Source organism: Argentina silus, assembly GCF_951799395.1.
Source record: "Argentina silus genome assembly, chromosome: 10".
NCBI lineage: Eukaryota > Metazoa > Chordata > Actinopteri > Argentiniformes > Argentinidae > Argentina > Argentina silus.
The window spans coordinates 6,797,284-6,821,034 of NC_139664.1; the positions used below are offsets into that span (position 1 = coordinate 6,797,284).

Below are 23,751 nucleotides of genomic sequence, written 5' to 3' on the forward strand. Positions count from 1 at the left end.
GAATATATTTATTCCAATAAAAATCAACCGAGAAAACACCTTAATGTTTTGCGGAAAGATAATACTCGTTGCATATCTGACACAACATTCAACCTATCCTGCAAAGTCAGAGGAATAACATCGATGTGAAAGTAAAAATATCTATACACGAAATTGTTTTTTGTTTTTTTTAATATACATTCATTATTTTTATTCACAGGTTTGCACTTATGGTGTTTTAAAAAGAAAAGAAAAGAAAAATCAAGTAAACTTCTATAAGAGCTTTGCTTCCAGTCTCGCTATGGCTTGCATAGGTGTTAATAATAAGGTTCTCCTCCATACAACTCCCTAACCACAATGTAATTATACTGCATTGCCTATACAGCTCATATGCTGCTTATACTGTTCATACTGCATTCTATTTATTCTGCTTATAATGCTATTGCTAATTCATATACTGCTTACACTGCACTACTTATACTATACTGCGCATATACTGCACTACCTGTATATACTGTTCACACTGCACTGCTTTTTTGCACTTCTGGTTAGACGCTAACTGCATTTTGTTGTCTCTGTACTTGTACTCTGCACACTGACAATAAAGTTGAATCTAATCTAAAAAATAAAATGGTGCCATAAAGTGCAAACACACAGAACTCATTAGTCACTACGTATATCACAGTGACACAACTCTCACTGACATCAACCCAAATGTGAACGACACTAAAATAGCAAGGACAGATCTAAGATTTCTTTAAAAAAAACAAAAAGAAAAAAAAAAACTAGGTGCAATCTTTGGTTCCGTTTGTAGCCTTAATCTAATATAGGATTTATCACACAAACAGTCTTATCTAAAAAGGGGGGGGGGGGGGGGGGGGTATTGGATAGTTTCCAACAAAGAAACATTTCAGAGTAGAAGTAGCCATGGCCTGTTCAATTCAATGATTCTGAAATTACCAGATTTTTGTAGATTCTAAAATGGTCTCTACACAAAAGTGGTGCTGCATAAGTGGTGTTGCAAATACCCTTGAATGCCTACTCTAGTCCATCAAAAGCATTTAGACCAAGTGAGGGACATAATCACCTTCAGATCTGATCAAGACATGATAAAATCAAATGAAGGATGGTGGGTTACTGCATAGATGTGCTTATGACAGTGCAGATCACTTGACCTAAACTGTTTCAGTTGATGGATGATATGTTTACCAGGCGTTTCACATTGCACTTGTTTTAGCTTAGCCAGGGGCCAAGATATACTCTAGTGAGAAAAGCTTATAAATGAGGAGGGAAAAAGGTTGAGGTATGTTGTACAATGCCTTTCGGAAAGTATTCAGACCCCTTCACTTTTTCCACATTGTGTTGTGTTATAGACTCAATTTAAAATGTATTAAATTAAAAGAATTTGCCATCAATCCACACACAATACCCTAGAACGACAAAGCGAAAACACATTTTTAGAAATGTCACTACATTTGAAATACCTCATGTACATAAGTATTCAGACCCTTTGCTATGACACACTTAAAATTTGCCAAAAATCAACAAATCACTGTACATTTCTCTCCTTCCTGACAACCAATATGAGAGGACAGGAAAGTGGAGCGCAAGATGGCGGACAGTCACCTCCCTTGACCTCCAGATGGACTCCCTCTACCATGTCACCTTAATCTGTCCTGTGGTTTCAGATGAGCGATTACCAAGGACAGGAGGCTTGGGAGGACGCCATATAAGAGTGGTCTCTTGCAGTTCCAAAGGCTTGTGGCACAGAGTGCCCTCCTAAAACGGTTAACGCTTTCTTGAGCTCTACTGAATTAAAGACATTTTTTGCTCGCAATGGCTTGGTCTTCAGTCACGACCCACATCTGGTTTGAATGGGATGCAGGTATATGAGCCGTATTCACCAGGGGGTGCTAGTGATCTAAGAACCCCTCTAGGGTTTTATGTGAGGCCTGGAGAGGTGCCGGTGTGGGAAGTGATGACCTAGGATTGAGAGGCTCCCAAACATCAATATGCAGGATCAATGAAAACTCATACCATCTCTACAGCTCTTGCAATGGATGACTGACAGCATGGATGGATGGATGACCTCCGTGTCCATACACACAGGCCCTCAAGAACCACCACCCGCTTGGTGAGAACACACACACGCACATACAGACACAGTTTACAAATCCCTCATTCTGTCAATTGTCTATTGTGTTTAAGTATCTTGTCTGTGATTGAGAGTATAAGCTGATGACTCACGCGCTGCTGTAAATCAGGTGTGTTGAACTTGTTAAGAGTCGATGTCTGAATTTGCAAAAAAGTGAGCTAGCTTTTAACTCAATTTTATTGTTTTAACTTGCTTCATTGCACATTAAATCTAGTAAAAACAATTATTTGCCTAGTTTTATTCTGTGTTAAAACCGACAGTCAGCCTTGTCACACACATCTGAGCTTATGTTTCTTACCAGTCGTAGCAATTTCACAATAACCACAAAGACCCAAACACACGTGCACTCTAACAGACAAATACACACCCCAATTAACAGACACTCCCACAGGCACGAACCAGATTGACGTACAATACACACACACACGCACAAGCCTATACACAGACAGAAATTAAGTCCAATACACACAATTATCATCGGAAAAAAGCAAAAGTGCAAAGTCACTCTAAACCAGCATTGACAACCAGATAATCACTAAACACACAAACAAGATCTTCATTAAGGGTAAGGAAATAGCTTTCCCCTCTTTACAGCTCTCTTTATTTCCCTCTGCCTCAAAACGCTGGCATCTGACAGACCAGATAATGACATTCGTATGTCATGACCTTCTGGTGACTGTCCAGCTCTTCTGAGGGGGGATTTTACACTATGCTGCAAAATCCCATCAATCCTACTCATCCCACAGCAGCTTTCTCCAACAGACCTGGCAATCTGGGCCTGTGACCAGACATTGTTGTTGGGATCTATAATTAGTTATGCTACACACAAGGTTATATATAGAAGGTTGCTAGAGGACTGCACCGCTCTACCACCAAAGGACATCTCCAGATCACTCTAATCCGATTCAAGTCAGTGACTGAACTCCGATATCAAGTCTCAAATGTCACCCCCAGTCCAACACAACACTTAAGCCCCCTCATCTAATGGCATGGGGCAAAGACTGTAGAATCTACAGATTGTTAGCCACTTATGTAGCAAACCTTCACCTAGCAAATACATCAGTTGTTCTGGAGTGTCATGCTTGTTCTTTGCTCATGTTTGTAGTTGATCATCGGCTCACCATCTCAAGCGTTCTAGAACCTTGTTACGGTCCTCTATAATCTCTTGCTCAGTGAACATCAGCTCACCATCTCAAGCGTTCTAGAACCTTGTTACGGTCCTCTATAATCTCTTGCTCAGTGAACATCAGCTCACTGTCATAAGTGTTGAATAACAATAATAAGAATCTGAAACTTGAGATTCTCCAAAGTCCCACACGTTCCAGGGAGTTTTCCGACTTGTTCTACAATCCCTTGCTGGAGGAACATGATCTCACTCTCCCACGTGTTTCTCCTGCTGAGAGCAGGTTGTGGGGCATGTAGCATGTAGGAGGATTTGGCGCCGTTCAGAGTCTCTGGGGGTTTGGGCGGAACTAAAGAGACCTGCAGAAATGGGCCAACAAAGGGGAGGGGGGGGCATTGCGTTTGGCATCTGCAAGGCAGAGGGCTGAGAGAGAGAAAGTCAGTGCAGTGATTTGCAGATAGTGATAACCAAAATGGGGTGCCCCAATCTGCCTCACCATCTCCTATTCTATTCTGCGAATAGAGAAAGACAAGCACCTGTTTCCAGTCTATAAAAATGTAGTTGTGCTGCTTCTAACGGCAGTTTACAGCCAGCTGGGAATTCTGATTAGACGGAGGTGAACCTCATAGGACTTCCACAACATATTTTCATTTATGTCAGCTAATATAAAGTATGTCTTGATTGCTCAAAATGTTGCACTTATGCTAATGCACAATACATCGCTGGTTGATTGCAATTCCCATTGATTCCTGCAATGAACAGGATGCACTTATTAGCATTAGCCATCTCAATAGCAAGAGATCCCATAGACGTTATCATGTCACCTCACCCATCATCACGGATCACTGTTACTAGACTATGAGGTGGTTGGTCGCTGCGTAGAGGTTAGCTACCATCACGGATTACTGTTACTAGACTACGAGGTGGAGGTGGTTGGTCGCTGCGTAGAGGCTAGCTACCATCACAGATCACTGTTACTAGACTACGAGGTGGTTGGTCGCTGCGTAGAGGTTAGCTACCATCACAGATCACTGTTACTAGACTATGAGGTGGTTGGTCGCTGCGTAGAGGCTAGCTGAGCAGCAGTCGCTACCTGAGGCAGCGGTACAGTATAACATATGGGCACATTCACACCAAGGAACGCGCAGTGAAAGAGTACACACACTAAAGCTAATATGCAAATATGCACTATGAACATAATTCAGCATCTAGCATATATATATATATATATTAAAAAAAATAATCTTTATAATAAATGTGTAGAACAAATATGGTTATACTGGTATTCATGATTGCAATCGGAATAAAATAAAAGAACATAACACTATAGATAAATGTTATAAAAATGAAACTATGGCATAATATCCAAATAGGTTAACAGTTGCATGGAATTTCCTGGTATTCGCTAATCTATCCGTCCAGTTGTTTGTTTGTTTTGTTGCACGGAAATCCCATTTACGGGAGAGTCAACTGAGTTAGTATCCAAACAACGAGCCTTATTCACTGCCAAACTGGTAGAATAGACCTTGGAGATGGACGTTATTAAGCCTGATTTAGAGCTGGCTCCTTAAAGGACAAGTAGCCATTAAGCTCTGATAGCAGTATGTGTAAGATCAGTGTGTCTCCTGCTATCTGACCAGGGACTCAAATGGACTTGTTTACAGAGATGAATTGGCCATTCAGGCCTCGTCTCCAGAACATTCTGTCATTGCTTTATGTTGAGGCTCCGAACCACAACAAGTCTATACTCCAGCCTCACATCTCTATACTTGGAGCAGAACAACACAGCCCACAAGGCAAATATGGTGGATGTGGGTGGGAGTGTGCTGGCTGTGAATCAAAGTGTCTGCAAAATAATGACCTTATTATTCTATGTTTGTGTGTGTGTGTACGTTTTGCAGCTGTGCGTAGTGCGATGATGAGCAGCAATTGAGGTTGAGTTTGGCGCCCTTCACCCCTTACTCAGCTCATGGGTACTTTAGTCTGTCTCTCAAAACTGGGCACTCAACCAACTCCCTCCACACACTCCTCTCCCTCTCCCTCTCCCACCCTCCTCCTGCTGCTGCTGCTGTCTTTCATTTTAATTCTACTTTTCTCTTCTCTCTTGCATAACATAACCGAAATCAGTCTTTCACTCTCTTCTCACTCATTGGACAAATGGCAGTCTTCTTGTGTTAAGCCCCTATACCTCCCACATCTGTGTTGTTCTGTGCTGCCACCCCAATTAGCCCCTCCCCATCACCCACTTTAGCCCCTCCCCCAACAGCCAACTCCTCCTCCTTTATGGGCACGCCAAACAGCTGTGCAGTGTCTCCCGTGGCAACGGAAGCACCCTGCCTGGTCCTTTCCAGCTTGCGATGCTTGCGTGGCTCCGGGGGCGCGTCCTTCTGGGTGAAGACGTCCCTGATTCGCTCCACGCAGACATTGGCAGCCTCCCGAGTCTCCCTGGAGAGCTGTGATAGGCTGAGGAAGCCGTGGGGGAGGTCATCCACCACACACAGGGTCACGGGTTGGCCGATATTCCTCAGCCTTTTGGCAAACATTACTGAATCGTCCAACATGGGGTCCAGAGCACAGGCCTGGGGGGACAGGAGCGGGGACAGAGAGGAAGAGAAAAAACAAATGAAGGTTTTACTTGAGCATGTTAAGAATTTTAATGAAGGCAAGAACCCCAAAGGGAGAATGAGCCAAGCCATAAACTCCAATCACTCCCTCCCACTCTAATCGTCATTCCTCCATCCCCCCCCCCCCCCCCCCCCCCCCAATTCTCTCTCTTCTCTTCCCCCATCCCCCCTCTCAATCACCTGTCTCCCCACTATGTGTACGGGGGAAGTCCCAGTCCTCCCCTCCACCCCCCCGTCTCACCACTATGTTTATTGGGGGCAGTCCTTGGAGCATGCTGTCAGGGGCCAGCAGTGGGGAGCAGTAGGGGTTCCTGACCACGGGCGAGTTCAGCATCCTCATCTCAGCCAGCTGCTCTGAGCGCAGCGGCTCAAAGCCCAGGGGGAACTCCCGTGGATGCTCCAGCTCCACTCCCTCCTCGCCAACGGGGGGCGGTAAGGCCACGGAGGACATGGCGCTCGACATGAACACATCCTCCTCTTTGGAGAGGAAGAAGCTCACGTCTTCAGGCTGAGAGGTGAAAAGCAATGTGTTACTAAAAAGGAGCAATACAGTAGAATGTGGACAATACATAATTTGTCAAACCTGAGAAACAAGATCTTGTTTTAATATCGAAATTATGGTGATTTAAGGGGTGGATGAATGGAGAAACATGCAATGACCACAACAATCATACAGATAGGTTTTGTAATAAGGGCAACTTGACACAAAATGTCAGCTTACTACTGGGACACAGTGCCCTTCTTCTCCAACCATTCATTTGTCCAACCATTCAGTATGAAAATCTAAAATCAAGCCTTCGTGGACTTCTTTACCATTTCAAAAATCCCAAAGAACAAACATTGACATTTTTCAAACCATGTGACAACCATTCATCCCCCCCACCAGAGCCCATTAATCCAGCCTGACGCTGCAGACATACAGTACAGAGGGATCATCCCCTACACTCCCGTGACTGACGGACACAGACATCACACACTAGACACGCACGCAATTAAACAACTGGAACTCTTTTGCATTTCTAAGCCAGAATTAAGATGAGATTGCCCACTTAGCCTTTAACAATGTGGTGAATTCTAATAGTTACGGTTAGGAGTAACCTGATCCAAGATCTGTAGTAAGGTTTACTGACAAGACACTGAGGTTTACACTCACCCACCCCCTTTAATGAATGTATAAGAAGCAATAGACATACACGGCTGAAACTCAAGTTTCATAAGGAGCTTCTTCTTCACAGTTTCCATTTCTCAGCAATAAGTAGCACAATGGTGTCCTAGGAAACAGACCTAAGGTTCTCCATTATGGTTAAGGTTAGGATTGGAGGTTGTATAACCTGATCACAGAACTGCGGTTAGGGGCAACTTGTTGATCATACCGCGCGCTCGGAGAGCAGAGGTGCATTCTGGGATGGGGTGTGGTGGACACCCAGGTCCTGGCAGGTCTGGCTCTTCAGAGACTCTCTCCTCAGGGAGAAGTCAGTGGGCTCGGGGGGCACGGGGGGGTCCGAGTGGGGCGAAGTGATGGATGCCTCTGACACACTCTTCCTCACCGTGTCTGAGGAAGAGGAGAAGACAGACAGACAGAGAGAGAGAGCAAGAGAGCAAGAGGGAGAGAGAGATTGATTAAGTAGGGCATTGAGATACACTGCGGTGGCAGGGGTCATTGCAACCGTGGCAGGTGACTGGAGGACGCTTACTCCAGACAAGAAGGAGGGAGGGAGGTTGTTGCAGGGGGGGGGGAATATTTGAAATAGCCGTGTCATTGCGATATCATCTCCCCCGCCGAGAGCTGTAAGAGGTGTCACGGCTGGTCTGTTCTCAAAGCTGTGCTCACTGAGCCTTTCAATAATGAACTTCCCCCTGATGATGATGCTCTTTAATAATGTACCCCCCCCACCCCCTCCCCAATGACAGAGTCATTAGTCTGGCCCGCCGCTGCTGGGGATGTCATGTAGCAAAGTAATGCCTGGAATATTCTGCCTACTACTGAGATTCCCCCATTAGCCTCCGTAGCCTGAGACTAAGGACTGGATTGATAAGGATGGGCATATGTGAGCAACAGGGTGCACCTCTGGCTTATTAGATCATTAGAGGTTAAGTGTGGTTATCAATTTCAGCGGCGTTTACCATATTGCCCAACCATGGCCTGAAAGGATACGAGTGTGGTCAGCACGTGCGCACACGCACGCGCACACACACACGCACACACGCACACACACGCACACACGCGCACACACGTACCTGTGACTGCGGTGGAGGCTCTGTTGGAGTCCAATAGAGAGTGGATCCAGTTGGAGGCTCCCTGTCTGAAGTCTCGGAGCAGCAGGGCCGTGTCTCTCCTCACCATACTCAGAGTGCTCACCTTCTCATCCTGTTTCTCAGCCTGAGGCTCCGTACCTGTGAGGAGGATCAAATGAAGGGGTGAGGAGGAGCGGTGAATCAAAAAGGGGGAGGCATAGAGGAGGGGATTGAATTCGGTATCCCCCTCAAAAACTTGTGTGGACATGAAAAGGGCAGAGAGAAGATAAAATACTCTAGACTTCGGACACAGACACACCCACACACCCACCCACCCACACCTGCGTAGGCGCTGAGGCACCTGGAGAGCACACTGAGTGGCAGCAGGGGATCCATGAGGGTGAGCAGGCGGGAGGGCGAGACCGTGGCGGTGAGCAGGACGGCCGGGTAGGCGGCCACCAGGCCATCTGGCATCCGAACGCCGTTGGCTGCCGCGCGCATCGACGTGGTTATACACAGATTCCCCCCGGCGCTGTCGCCGGCCAGACACACACTCTCCCCCGTCCAACCTGAGAGGGAGAGGCAACACAATGGAAAAAGAGCGAGAGAAGGAGAGACAGAGACAGGAAAAAGTGAAGACATTTTGACTTGCTGTGTGAGATGCACCGGGGGACATAAACAACAGCGTGTGACTCACTGGAGGAGGCATCAACAGGTCTCTGTCTACCCCCATGGCGATATGAGGGGGTGGGGGGTTGTTATGTACAGATAGATCCTCTCATACATTTCACCGCATGGCAATATGTTAGGCATCAGAGACATGCACACTACTGAATACATCTCTGACTAGTGTCTACTTAGGAAAGTGAAGTCAGTGGAGTGCGTTCTAAGCTAACCAGCCGTCTCTAGTTTGTTGTCATAACATTCTCTATTCAACCACCAGGAGGTCCCCATAATGAATACCAGGCCCATGCCAGCAGAGAGTTTTAAATTAAAGTGTTGGTGGCGTGTGTGTGTGTGCTCACCCAGCAGGTGGTGGTTCTTGAGGGCCCAGCTGTAGGCATAGAAGCACTCCTCCAGAGCTCTGGGGAAGGGGGCCTCGGGGGCCAGGGAGTAGTCCACTGACAGGATGGGGCAGCCCAGGTCCTGGGACCAGCTCTTCAGGTAGGGCTAGGGGGGGAAAAGGAAGAAAGAAAGAAAGAGAGAGAGAGAGAACAATGGCATTAGGAAGTTAGGAAACAGTGACTCCACTACCATTAGGAGTTCTGAAGGTTCAAATGGCTCCTGTGAGGCCTGAACATGATCTAGGTAGGGCTTGGAAGGACAGACAGAGACACAAAGACACAGAGAGAGTGGTATGAATAAAGGAGATACAGTGCCTTCGGAAAGTATTCAGACCCCTTCACTTTTTCCACATGTTTATTCAGTATTCAGACCCTTTGCTATTAGGTATTTATGTATTTCAATTTTAATAAATTTACAGAAATTAAAAAAAAAAAAAATGTTTGCTTTGTCATTCTGGGGTATTGTGTGTGGATTGATGGCAAATTATTTCAATTTAATCCATTTTAAATTCAGTCTATAACACAAAAAAATGTGGAAAAAGTGAAGGGGTCTGAATACTTTCCGAAGGTACTGTATGTGATATGACAAAGAGGGGAGAGAAGAAGTACTGTGTGAGAAGACCAGAGAGGGGTGATGGTGAAGAGAGACAGCCACCAATGAACCTGCCAGACTCCACTTCAACTGCCAAGACTTCGATAGAGGTCGAAAGTTAAACTAGACCACAAACCCAGTCTTACATCCCCTATTCTGGCGCTTACCCTGGCTGCTTCCGTTCTTAAAAACAACCCAGGCAAGTACACTGCGCTGACAAAACAGTGCTCTCAGAACACACCGTTTAGTTCCGTAATGCTACGTGGCACCAAGTCAAGGAGCTTTTGTGTTCTCGCAGAAAACACTTTCCTGGCGCAGGCGACGTCATCCCTGCACTGCTCGGGACTGGACCTTTTCATGCGTGTAACCTTGAGAGGCAAGCGAGCACAAAAATGCACCTGACAAAATGCATCAGTGCTGTCGTCCGTTTCAGACGTTTCCCCTGAACTCTTCCCTCGCTCCGCCGCCCCTCCTCTGGTCTCTCTGACGAGCGGCGACAGGTTCAACAGTGACAGCCATGCCTCTGAGAAACACAATACGTGGTGACACTCACCTCAGCACCCCTCCGATGATTCGATGTGACCACACTGCCTAAAGGCACATCAACACAACACCAGCCTCGGGAGTGTTCTCTGCTCTCTTAAAGCCCCTGCTGTCACAATGGATCTTGAGAACGGCACCGCTGACGCGTGTGCGTGTATGTGTGTGTGTGTGTGTGTGTGTGCGCATCCGTGAGTGCGTACTGTGTAGTAGTGTGTGTTCTGTTTAAACATTTGTCACTGTTGTACATGATGTGTGATGACACACGTCACGGCCAGTGGCCAGGGCTGCCAGTTAGAGGCTTTGTCATCGCCAGGCCCCCATAGAGAGAGATGAGGGCTATACAAATGACAACAAAGAGGCTAGTTCTGCGGAAGGAAACTTTTGAAACCATCCTCTTCAAATATCCTTTCAAGAGAATTACACAACACCCCGGGTCACCTCACACTGCAGCTGGGGTTAATGGGAGTTGTAGTTCCACTCCTCTGCAGACAGGCACTGTGGTTAATCTGGTTCTGAGCTGGCACCTCTTTGCCACACACGCTGCTGCTCGCCAACGCACACTCGGCTGTTGAGTTATTAAGTCCTGGCCCATCCATTACTGAGGGTCTGGATCAATGGGGCAGGAGAGGAGGAGAGCCACCGGCCCCTGCCCTCAGAGAGTCCATCCATCTCCCTGAACACTCCACACTACCGGCAGGAGGGTGGGGGGAAAGGATGACAGAGAGATGAGAGAGGAGGGGCACCACTGGCCCCTGCCCTCCGAGAGACGATCCATCTCCCTGAACACCACACCAGCCAGGGAGGGGGGGGGGGGGGGAGAGAGAGGCACCACAGCCTCTTACCCCCCAGAGGGACTGTCCATCTCCCTGAAGCCTCCACACGAGCAAGGGAGAAGGAGGAGAGGAAATGAGAGAGGGGTACAATTAAGGAGAAAGAAAAGGGACAAGGGAAGGGAGAAAGGAGAGCAAGGAGAAGTGAAGGAGGAAGCAGAGTACCAAGAAAGGAAAAAGAGAGACAGGGTGGAGAAGAGAGAGTGGAAAGAGGGGGGATCCACTCGTGAGTCAAGCACCAAAAAAAAGGAGGATGGGGAAAGGAAGGGATGAGAGAAAACGGAGAAATAAGTCAAGAGAAGAGGAGAAAGGGAGAAAAGAGCCTGGAGCTCAAAGAGAGACCGGGAGGCTGACAAGTTTTCTATTAGGGACTACGTGAGGCCATAAAGATATGCAGCGCTCAGCTAATTCAACATGACAGGCTTGTTCCTCCTTAGATCACTCTCTCTTCCTTCTGGTTGCTATGCAGTTGGAGATCAAGGGAGCGCACGTCATGTGGGATTTCATGGAGACGTGTCAGAGTGGTTTCAAGCAGCCTGCGTATGTGTGGCACTCACACTGTCACCAGCCATACGATCTGACTGACCACTGCAGAGGAGGAACAGAGGTCAGGGAGGATGGAGAGAGAGTAGGGTGGGGGGGGGGGGGTCGAGATGAGTGGTTTATTGGAGGAGGGGAGTGACAGAGGGTGGTAGAAGGAGGAGGGAGAGGAGTGGAATGGAATGAGGGGGGAAAGGGGGGAAGAGGATGGAAAGAAGTAAGAGAGGGAGTGGAAAACTGGAAGGAGAAGGAAGTTACTTGCAACCCTTGAGGCTGTTTAATATATTGATATAAAGCTGTGTCTGTCCATCAACACTGTTGGGTAAATTAGACTCTTACTAGTATCACAGCTCATTACAGGGAAGCTATTGATTGAAAAGCACAGAGAAACACTCGCTCCAAACAAACGCCTCATGATGAGAAGTGACTCCCTGACAACAGGTTCATTAGAACGGGTCAATTTCAATTCGATGGAGAAAAAAAACAAAAAAAACAACAAAAGACGACATCTTGAGACTCGGATGATCAATCATTTGAGGAGAGAACCGGTCCACGACACAGGTTCCCCACCATTTAAAGAGGTGGTGCACAGGGGGGAGTGAGTCATGTAGTGTCAAAAGAGGGGGGGGGGGAGAGAGTTGGAAAGAGCAATAGGTGTAGGATGTCTTTGTCTTACCTCGTGAGATTTGGAGGTCTGGGCCACGAAGCCCCCTCCGTGGTAGTGTACTACAAGCCAGGGGGACGGGGGGCTGCGCTTGGTCTTCAGCCCTAGAGAGAGGGAGATGGGACCTCCCTCAGAGCGACAGAGAGACAGCAACACCTCACTGTCCTAAAATGGTGAGAGAGAGAGAGCGGGGGGGGGGGGGGGGGGGGTGGAGACACGTAAAAACACTTTATTCAGGCAAAAACAATGTCATGCCAATAAAGCATTCGAATTGAATTTAACTCAGAGAGTGAGACCAGAAGAGAAGAGAGGCGATGAGAAAGTAACTACTTTCTCCATTATTGGTCAAAACATCACAAAACCACTTTAGCCTCCCCTAAAGTCACTGTCACGTTGTGAACAAAGCCCATTCTCCCTCCTAACGTCTGACTGTTAGTGTAATTTACAGCTGTGTACAACAAGCACTTTGAGAAAGGATTAGCTATGTGTTTGTAGAACTCCCTCGACACTCTCCTCCTGCATAAACAGATACTCATTCTTCCTCATTAACAGAGAGAGGGGGGGGGGGGGGGGTGGACAGAAGATAGGGGTTTTGCTGAGGCAGACTTATGTTCCCCCACATAAAACGGCACCTTGTTGACTGAGCAAGATCAATGAAAGCAGTTGAAAGGGTTTCGCTGATAAAATGTCTGGTTTTAACACCAGAGTACAGATGCTCGGCTCTGTAGCTCAATGCCTCCCAGAAGAACAAGGGAGTGAGAGGATTTAAAAAGGGATTAAATAGAGGGGAAGAGACAAGACACTTGTTGTTAACTGTAAAAGCGCGTCAAGCAAAGAGAGGCATCTGAAGTGTGATGGATACTTGAATATAATCTGCATTAACATGCACCAATGTGTGCTAATATAAACTGTATGGGTGCCTTGTGAATCAAATGTATCCTTTTATGACCCAACAGTAGAGATGGGTTTTCCACCAGAGCTTCTGCGTCCTCTTGGACCCTGCTATAGCCAGCATAAATATTTCACCATGTTGCATTATATAAAATATTGGATTCAAGCATTTTTCGTTTGTTCTCTACATCTTCACACCATCAATACCTCATCAAAACCCTACAACAGCAAGTTTGCCAGTATGACTGCAGATCGAGACCAGTACCTGTCCTTCTCGCAGCTCATAGGAGATGAGCCTCATCTGCACAGGGCCGGGGCCGGTGTGGGCCGACGGGGGCGCTATGGTAACGGTGAGCTTGGGATCTGCCACCAGAGGGAGGTCAAAGGGCACGGGGGGCACGGAGAGGGCACGGTTCACCTTCACCTGGGTGGACGTCATGCTGGCCAAGCTCTGAGAGAGCGAGCGAGAGAGAAAGGTAAGGGAGAGGGGAGAAAGTGAAGGAATTAGATGTATAACCCAACATTTAATTAGTTAGTATTTAATTTCATCAGCCTGTCATTTGCAAGTCAATTAACATGGGCCACATGAGTGACAAAATGTGTGAGGACCATCTCATTTAACGTAAAATTCCAGTAAAACTGGAACATATTTAGATGGTAGTGGCAACATATTAAACTGTAAACATGAAGCTTCAGTGACTCACCGACAGGACCTCAGTCTCTGTGATGTTCCAGAAGGTCTTCCAGAAGTGCACATCCAGGTTTTGCGTGATGCGCTCAAACTCCGCCCCCCGCAGCTCCGGGTCAATGGCGTACTTCCCCGAGTTGAAGAAGGAGCTGGCTGCTACACCTGGGGGTGGGAGGGAGAGAGAGAATGAATAACAGGATGTCGAGGAATTGAGAGAAAGGTAGATGGAAGAGAAGAGAGGGTCAGAGAAACAAGATAGGGGAGTAGGTACCGAGAGCGAAAGAGGAAAAGACCTGGGGAAGACAGGAGAAGCAGTGAAAGGAGACAGGGAGGGAGAAGTGGGTAGACAAGGGGAGGAGAGAGAGAATGGGGGAGGATGGGGAGACAGTGAGTGAGTGACTGGCTGACAACACATGGAACCACAACATCAACTCTGAGACGGCGCCACGGGGGAGGGGAGAGAGACGGCCATTAAGTACTGACAGTAGCTGCTAACACAACATGTAGGGAGGGGATAGGCAGGTTGTCAGAAACCCCTGTCAGTTTGAGCAGGCTTTTGTTCCAGCAGTACTAAAACTCCGGATCTAACTGGAGAATACTTACAATACATCTGGGATTGAGTGACTGGTGAAGCCTGTTCTCCGGTCTAAGTAAGTTAGTTTATTACTTTATCTAATGATGACTGATGGATAGATGATTCACTTACTTAAACAAATGTATTTGTTGTAAGTCGCTTTGGATGAAGGCGTCTGCTAAATGCCATAAATGTAATCTAACTAATCAAATAAAATTACCTAATTCATTGGTGAACACTGGGACAATTACATTTAAGTGCAATATTTTATTTCTAACTATATAAATAAGGTGTAGCAATGGGACAACACAGCCTACAGTGCAGGGCAGGGCTACAGTTGCTGGTGAAGGGCTGGGGGGGGGGGGGGAGACTCATTGTAACACTCAGTGCCTCTCAGCCTAGTACAGGGGACTATGGCACAGGGGGGGGCTATGCAGAGTAGACTCACCATACGGTGCAATAGCTGCTACCTCCACTGGGATGCAGCAGAGAGCAGAGGATACAGTGTTAGATCAACCGTGTCTGACTTGTGTGTGTGTGTGTGTGTGTGTTCGTTCATTCGTGTGTAAAGTGTCCCTTTACTGCGGGAATGCATCCAGGGTTGATATTCGCCATCACATGAATGAGAATGAATGATTGAGGTCAGTTGTCCATTAAAAAAGGGACAGTTGTGGGCCCACTGACCTATGCCTGACTGGTGGCGTCTGTAGTTCTCCCCGAAGGCCACCAGGCCGATGGCTATGGTCTGCAGACAGGGCCGGATGGCTGGGGTGAACTAGGGGACGAGAGGAGACACACCAGACAGAGGGGAGTCAGAATCAGACATGATACAACAGCAAACTAATGCGATTTGACAGATGAAACATTTACACAAAAACAACATCCCCCCCCTCTCTCCTCAGAACGACAAAATAAACTCCCTCCCTCCCCCTCTTCCTCCCCCCTCTCTTCGCCTGGCTCAAAACTAAATAAATTGAACCACTTTCAAAACTTAACTGAATTTCTCTCCACCTTCCCCACCTCCCAGCCCCTCACCTGGAACCCGAGGCAGCGTCCGTAGAAGCAGCCCTTGTGCATGGAGGAGTACTCCCGGACGAAGCTCTGGCTCAGACCGCTCTCCTCCTGGAAGAGGTTGCCGTGGGTGTTGTCGTGGAGCAGGCGCTGCGCCAGGTAGAGGAGGGCGCGCAGCTGGCACAGGGCGCTGCAGTACGCCTCCATCTCCCCCGCGTTGTGCGTCGCCCGGAAGAAGATGCTGCGGCGGTTGGTGGCGATGTAGCGCCCCTTGTGGATGATGTGGAGAAGGCAGCAGCGCACCACCTGGAAGGGGGGGGGGGGGGGGGTTGGAGGAAAGGGAAGGGAGGAGAGTGTGTGTGTGAGCGTGAGTGAGAGAGAAAGAATGGAGTGTGTAAGAGAAAGACAGAGAAGATGGATTCCTTTCATTGAATATAGAGGTGAGCAGCTGGCAAAGACGGCTATGATTTCTCATCAATAATAGAGGGAGGTTGATGAGCTACAGCGGTCGTAGATGTTCTTCTATGCAGGACAAACTGTCTATTCCGTTATGACACAAAATCAATTGTAAAAGAAAAATCTTTTGTGAAGGCAAAAAAAAAAAAACATATCAAGGCATACAATGTTGGTGGTGGTGATGGGTTTCGGACAACAAAGCGAGGCAGGCACACTAAGAATGCATTGCAGGTGAATGTGGATTGTAGTCAAAGAGGTGGATTTCACACACACCCACACAGATGCGCGCGCACACACACACACACACACACACACACACACACAACCTTGACTAGTGAGCGGTATCCGTTGGCAGGTATGTGCGGGTCGAAGTCAAAGTGGTGGTAGATGGCAGCCATGCCCAAGATGACGGGCTCCAGGCTGCGGGCGTGCTCCTGGATCAGCGTCATGCTGCCCACCAGCCGCCGCGCCGCGTCCCCCTGAGGCCCCTTAGGCCCTCCAGAGAAGAACGAGGCGTTCTCCTCGCACATGTTGTACACGGCCACAAACACCTCCTTGGTGTCCATCACTGAGAGAGAGAGAGAGAGAGAGAGAGAGAGAGAGACACAGAGAGGAAGAAAGTCAGAGTGTGTGTCCTGAGGGAGACACCATCAGTGTTTACAGGCACCATCAGCATGCAGAGATAGAGAGCAGAGCAGCGAGGTGTAGCCCCAGCCAACACAGCATAATGTTCTCTTAATTATTACTAATCCCATCTGTAGCGAGGCTTATAAAAGCGCATTGATTGAGTGATGCGTTGAGCAATGAATTGAATGAACTAAATCCCAGTTAAGAGGCGTTCACCCAGGAGACCTCAGTGGAGATGCATGAAACTAGAGTAGAGAGCACTGTTCACTCCCTCTCCCCCTCTCTCTCACACACACACACACACGGCTGACAAATAAGTCACTCCATTTTAGGAGCAGAATTAGTGAAGTGAACTACAGTACCATCAGATTCATGTAATGTAAAGACCAGCAACAATGGTGATTCCCTCTAGAGTACTCAGAGCCAGACTGGATTGGTTTTCTGCTGAGTCATCCGAGACGACAGTTTCCATAGCCGGGGCACAGGGCAGAGCTGGGGCCAGGCTGGTACTTACAGTATAGGGTGACCGTGATGGTGAGAGATGGAAGGTGGCAGGAGAAGGGGAGAGAGACACACCGTCCACTTTCCTCATTATCAAACCCTGTATGCAGTGTATGGACTCTATAGATGAAAAGAAACTATATAGAATCATATTTAATTCCTTTCACCCATTGTGGAAGCCTAAGTGGTCGTAATGGAGAGACGAGGAAAGCCTTTTGGGACCAGTAGTGACAGCACTGTCAGTCAGTAATTCAATCTGCAGGGCAATCTCACTTAGCTGTGAGGAATCACCGCCTCCGGTCGCAGAGAACGACATGTCACACACACTAGTAAATCTGCTCCTTCCGTCACCATCCACTAGGCTCCGCCCCCCCCCTCTTGGTTTCAGGAAGTGATAGAATGACATCAATGCAGTGTGCTAATCTACACAATTCTTCAATTTCGGTCGGTTTAAGATTTAGGCTAGCTTACTTATTGATTTGTGTTTTTATCTTGACAATGCTTTGTGTATTTTCATTACCTGCCAATTAGGCGACAGCAAATTGCCCCTCTGGGATAATGAGAAGATTCTTGTCTCTAGACTACTCTAACATCACCTTTAATATTACACATATGCCATCATATGTGTTTACTGGCATGTAAAATTGCATCAGCTGAGCCCTGTTGATGCGGTTTCATGACTACAGGAACACACCCAACCTCCCTAGCCTTTTCCCTACATTAGCCACACCCATCCCTTCATCCACCCCTCTCTCCCGTTTCCCAAATCTCTAATTCTCAGCCCTCTCAGTTGCCCGCCCACCCGCCCGCCACGCAAGAAAGCAAATGAAGTGAAAGGGTTTGGCATTCGGCCTAGTTTTAGGTTTGGGGAGCATGCAAGCCTAATTACACATTAGTTACAAGCGTCTAGGAATGTTTCTGCTTTACATCCCATGACTACTGCAGTGACGTGTCTGGGAGTGTGTGTGAGGGAGAAATATTAGCTAACTTTGAGGAAGACTGGCAATGGGAGAGATAAAGTGAGGGACAAAGGTACGCAGACAGACAGGAGAATTACACAAAGTCAATATGACCATGGACAAGGGGAAGACCGATCCACTCAGATAACCATCCTTTGAGGCAGAAACACTCCTTCACTCTGACACATGGACAGACACACACACTAGACCAGTGTTCACTACCAGTTTAACTGCATTTTGCAGCAGCGGGGGAGGTAGTTAAACTAAATGTAAATCTTAGTAGTTTTCAGTAGTTAATTCATGTAACTATTATTCCAGCCCAGAGACTTCAAATGTCCCTACGTTTTCATCCCTAACTGCCTCCAGTCTCCCCACCTCACCTGTGTTCTGTGACTTCAGAGCGTTTCAGTTGTGTGCTTTCTGTGGCGTGGACTGGTCATCTTTCAGTAAGTGAGTGACTGTCAAGTGTTGGATGAAGTGGTTTCAAAGTAGCTTTAGCTTGACAAACTACAGTATGTTTCTCTCGAGAGTAGCTTTATTGTAGTTCAACGTCTTCCCTTGTAAAGTAATTGGTAATTTAGCCACATTTGAAGAGAAGCTTCCCCAACACTACAGTAGCCAAAGGCATGTGAAAAGGATGACCCCCCCCCCCACACACACACACACCTGTCTGAGGTAGGCAGCTCTTGGCTGTGACTGAGTGGATTACTCAGATGTTGTGAATGTTTTGATCCCAAACATGAGACACTGATTCCATCCACAACATTCACCAGCATGAGGAATGACTTAATAACAACCCATTACATCATTACAGACTGGATTTAGTGGGTACTGTGACTATTAGGTTGTACATGTCACACACACGAAGCGTACAGTAGATTAATCTGTGATGTTATGGCTGGGCTGATGTTTTGCAGTAAGGGACAATAGTGAGCTTACAGCCTAAAGTCCAGAGTATTGCAGTACTAGCCAAAGCCATGCCCGGACTGTCTTGGGAAACACAACAGCCTTAAAATAACCTGACATTGCTTAATTAGTGTAAGAACATAAATCTGCCTGCAGAACATGCTAACATGCTGATGCACTGAATAAGCAGCAGACGAAGCTAAATTCTCTCCCCTCACTTCCCCCAGCCACATCCTCCAAGCAGAATACACAGTATTTGGCTGCTATTTACTATTTACTGTCTTTACTGACTGCTCTTTTGCACTGTTTAAATTATTTTTATTGAATGTTTTACTTTTAGTATGTGTTATCTGTTGTGCCTGGGCACTTTATCTGTCTCACCGTGGGAGAGTGAGAAACGTCCTCTCGATTCCTTGTATGTCTTGACATGTGAAGAATTGACAATAAAGCCACTTTGACTTTGACTAGAACCAGCACTAAATCAGCATCAGGCAAAAACAACTTTCAAAATCTCACTTTGCCACCTCTCCACCCGTGCCTCTTGGCTGTTTCTAAGAGTGTATGAGTCATAATCCAAAAGCTAATTTTCTTCTCTAGAAAATGCAAAATCATGTAAATGAATAGCTGAAATATTCTCATCTCTTCGAGCTAGGGCAAGGCAATCCTCAGTTCTGTCAGTTCTGGAAGCACGGTGTAAGCTGGGGTCAAGCAAGGGACCCAGAATGTTTTGGTCTGAGTGGCAGAATTGCAGACAGGCCGAGTGAAATTCCCCCCTCAAGCAAAGCTGAATCATCTATCAGCAATTCTGCCACTCGGGCCAAAACAAAATCCATCTAAGTGCTATGTCACCAAACTGAAGAACATGCCATGTATCCCATGTATAGAGGCTCAGAAGGCCTGTACAGTAGCAAATTACTACAACTGTTCCACAGTTAAAATTCAGATTTAGATGTGGCCCTTATTTCCTGTCTAGGCCTAAATCTTTACTACTGACAGGGCCTACATAAAATGAAAACAGTCAAATCACTTGCATGTATACGCCTACTCCAACAACTGTGATAAACCAAACCTTCGTTTTACTGTAATCCTTTAACTCTACCAGTAAAGTGCCCACCACCATAGCCTGACTCCACTGAAAGCGACACCAGGTCCCCTGACATTAAAGATGGATGCATACAGGCATCAATAAATAATGTCCAACAACTACCTCCAGTGGCACAACAGGCATATAATGAGCCCTGCAGGGGAAATGGTGTGTGTGTGTGTGTGTATGAGTGGGCGAGCGTAAATGGTGTGTGTGTTTGCAAGCATATATAGCTTAGGCATGGCATGCATACTAGCCTACAGGACAACTGTTCTAAAGCCGTAAGAATAAAAATAGAGCTTTTACCGGCATCTGAGTTCATATCTCCGCCCTTGTCTGTCTCCTCTCTTCAACGACGACAATGAGCGCGGGGAGAGAGAGAGAAAGTGAGAAGACGGTAGGGGAGGGAGGGGTAAAGAGAGATGGGGTATTGTGATTGGGCACCCTCTCTTATCCTCTCCCTCACTTCGTGACTCTTGCCCTGTCTGTTTTGGTTGTTGTCAAGCTGTCATTCCTAATCAGACTCCAGACGACGTGTTTTTCCTCCTCTGTTGCCCTGTTCTTCTTCTCTGCCTCGCCTCTTTTTAAAAAGGGCAGGGAGTCTCCAGCCACATACCAGCTCTGGGGACTTGACTCCTCACCCAGTCAGGGGAGACACATGCACACACACGATTGTTGGTGTACATGCGTTCACTCGTCTGATCCAGAAAACACAGAAGACCCATTGCCTTTCGCCCTCTCCCCCTGACAGTTAGTAACCTTGCCTGCTATTGGCTGCTCAACATGCGACTCCCAGTGACCTTTACCCTAATTGGCAGTGCCCATCTAGTAAAGACACAACAGTGTGTGTGTGTGTGTCTAGAATGGTCAATCTCAATGTTGCCCTTAAAAGGTGTCAACATGTTTGGGGAGAGACTATAGGGACCAGCATCCCATTGACAACACTACTAGGTCAAAACCTACTGAATGTAACCTTAACCCTTACCAAACCTTAACCCTCACCAATTGTACACATTTTTTGTTTTGCTGGTCAGTCACGTACCCTTAGTTTCTCCCACCTTTTTGAGAATCCTGTTGGGATGATACGGGCAATATTGCACAGTGGCCTTAATCATGAGGCAGATGTCAGGAAACAGAAAGTGTTTGTATGGTGTATAATCATCATAATTAAACAGTTTTTAAAAAATACACACACCCAGAACATGTGAGTTTAGGTCAATAAACAGTAATACTGAACATTCATGTTTATTAAGGAGCTGAAATGTACCAGCAAAGTCGTGAGAAATGCCTGAAATGCCTATGTCTGGCCTGGTGATGCAGCTTATTGTGGGATGCAACGCTGTGTGCCAAAGGTAGTATGCAATGCCAAAACATTGCACACAGTGCTTCCCAAACAGTGGGTTGGAATGTACTGGTGGAGGGTCACAAAGAGTTCTTGTTAGGTGTTGGCTTTGTTGATTCATTTGTTGGGTCACCAGAACGTTTGAATGGCTAGGTGGGTCATAGCATCAAAAAAAGCTTGAGAACCACCAATCGAGCCCATACAGGCTAATTTGTATTCAACTGAAAACCACAACCCATACATGGCAATACAAATGCAGGGGCAATGGACTGAACACTGAGTGGGTGTTAGCAAAATATATATTTTAGATTTGTAAGCTAAGCTTTGTCTTAGCTATACACTTGCAGATTCTCTATGTCCAGGTGTAATAAGGCAAAGAGAGCAAAATTACTTTCTCTCCTATCTAAAAGTCAAAGCTTTATCTTGAAAGAAATGACTCATTCAAATTCACATCTTTCCCCTGACCTGGTCCTTACAACCTCGCTGCATCAATTGAATAGATATACTATTGACTTCCATTTAGACTATGCACGTTGAATAGGGTGCTTCTTAACTGACTGGAGGTTTATTTCAAGTATTCATTCATCAATAGGCCCATGTATGACTCAAACTTGGACCATACGCCACATAGTGTCAACTACAGAGAGCCCTTATGAATGACTACATTTTAGGACTGAGGGATGTGGAGGGGAATTACATATTTGAGCAAAGGACAAATACTGGGGTATACTGTAAAGTATAGGCTAGTTAACTAACGTGTTCCATCCAGGTTTATCCCAGAGAGAGTGGAGTCTGAATGCATTTCACAGTGGCAATTTGAAGCATGTCATCCTGTCAACAGGTCATGCATGCTGTTCCTATGACCATACGGTTGCTGCACCCTGCACTGCTCCCCATGTCTGACTCCATACAAATGCAATATTCATAGGGAACATGTTACAAAAATAGCCTTGCTACCTCGTGCAGCGTAGAGCCTAGTGGAAGTGGAGGCCTCAGGCCCGGCAAGTGGCCTGTCCTGTCACGGCAGGGGGGACGGGACGGGGGCCAGTGCGACCCTTGTCCCAGAATATTTTAGTTAAGGCCAACTTCACAACAGGAAGTTAGCAACAATGAGTCACTCCACCCCTAAACCAAGGATGTATGAAGCTTCCCTTCACTGTACCATACTACACTGTCCTGATTGAGATGGCAGACCAGATAAGACGATGTAGCAATGCAGGAGTCTACTCAACAGATGGTTGAATCAACATCACTCACTGCAAGTCTGTGGGGCAGACAAGAATCTGTGTCAGGTAACACCAGGTGATAAAGCGTTGTGTTCTGTTCACTCAACGGCACATAAGTCTCTGAACTTTGCAACCATTTTGCTTAACATAGCCTTAAGTGTGTCCTGCTTTTACTAAAGATCACAGGCGCTTTGCCATATTGTTCCAGTTGTTTGGAAATAGAGCTGTGTTCTCATTAAAGCTGCGCTGGACAAGCCCGGGCCACAGTGAGACTCTGTCTAGTTGACAATGGCATATTCATGATGACGAGAGAGCGCACCCTCAAGCGTGTTCTGGTCCACAGGCTGTCAGTGTCCATGTGTCACACTCACATTGTGTCAGTATGCTTACAAATGTAATGCAGTGTCAGTAGTGCCACGGCCTATGAATGAATGGGATGCTTATTGAACTCCACAGTCCATAGCTTCTCAGCACTGCACATCCCTTAATAGCCACCCTCCCCTGCATTGTTCCCTGTTGTGATCTGATTTACCTGTTCAGGTGGGGCGATGTGTCATTCACTTTCATTACACTATATGCAACCGGGATTGAGGATAGAACTGAGAATGGAAAGTATTAGACAGTTTTAAATTACAATGTTACAAAGGACTGACAACTCAGTCAATTCGTGCAACAAAGTAAGCATCATTTTTCAATTAATGTATCTAACTAGATCGTGGGGTCACTACAAGAAAAAAGCGAAGCAAAGAAAGTTTCAGACTTCTGCAAGTTTAGCGTAAAACATGCCATTAATATCACCTAATGCGGCATTTGATTGCCAGATGGCGAACGTAAAATACTTTTTCCAGAGACTTAATGCAAGCACTTCCACACAGCAGGGCTTAAATCTTTCTGTAAGTTGCTTTAGCCCCCTAGCTAGGTGGCTAGCTTGTTCGCTCTTCAGCAAGCCGATAGCGCAGCGAAGACAGTTCGGGGATGTGTGCAGGCCAATTTATTCGCAAAACCAAAACCACGAGAGCTTAGTCAACTCACCTATCGGCCCTTCTTTGTGTTTTGATGAGCGTCTTCCATTCACACCTTTTTCGAGGCTCCCTGCCTTCTTTCCCGACGCCATCTTCGCCCACTGTTTCTGCACCG

General features: G+C 46.8%; 1 protein-coding gene across 2 annotated transcripts; it reads right to left on the reverse strand.

Moving 5' to 3' along the window:
- Positions 1-23,728, reverse strand: lipeb (lipase, hormone-sensitive b; the record flags this gene model as incomplete). 2 transcript variants are annotated; one of them, XM_083679226.1, is made up of 13 exons in its annotated part: positions 1-5,836; positions 6,123-6,389; positions 7,255-7,433; positions 8,120-8,275; positions 8,458-8,685; positions 9,142-9,286; positions 12,362-12,514; positions 13,506-13,691; positions 13,945-14,090; positions 15,187-15,277; positions 15,538-15,819; positions 16,296-16,537; positions 23,647-23,728. In XM_083679226.1, 13 exons carry the CDS (start codon positions 23,726-23,728, stop codon positions 5,432-5,434), a joined length of 2,562 nt encoding a protein of 853 aa, XP_083535352.1. In that variant the 3' UTR covers positions 1-5,431. The 2 variants fall into 2 exon arrangements, with proteins under 2 accessions (XP_083535352.1, XP_083535353.1); XM_083679227.1 differs by lacking the exon at positions 23,647-23,728 and adding an exon at positions 23,147-23,186.
- Between the last annotated feature and the right edge of the window lie 23 nt (positions 23,729-23,751).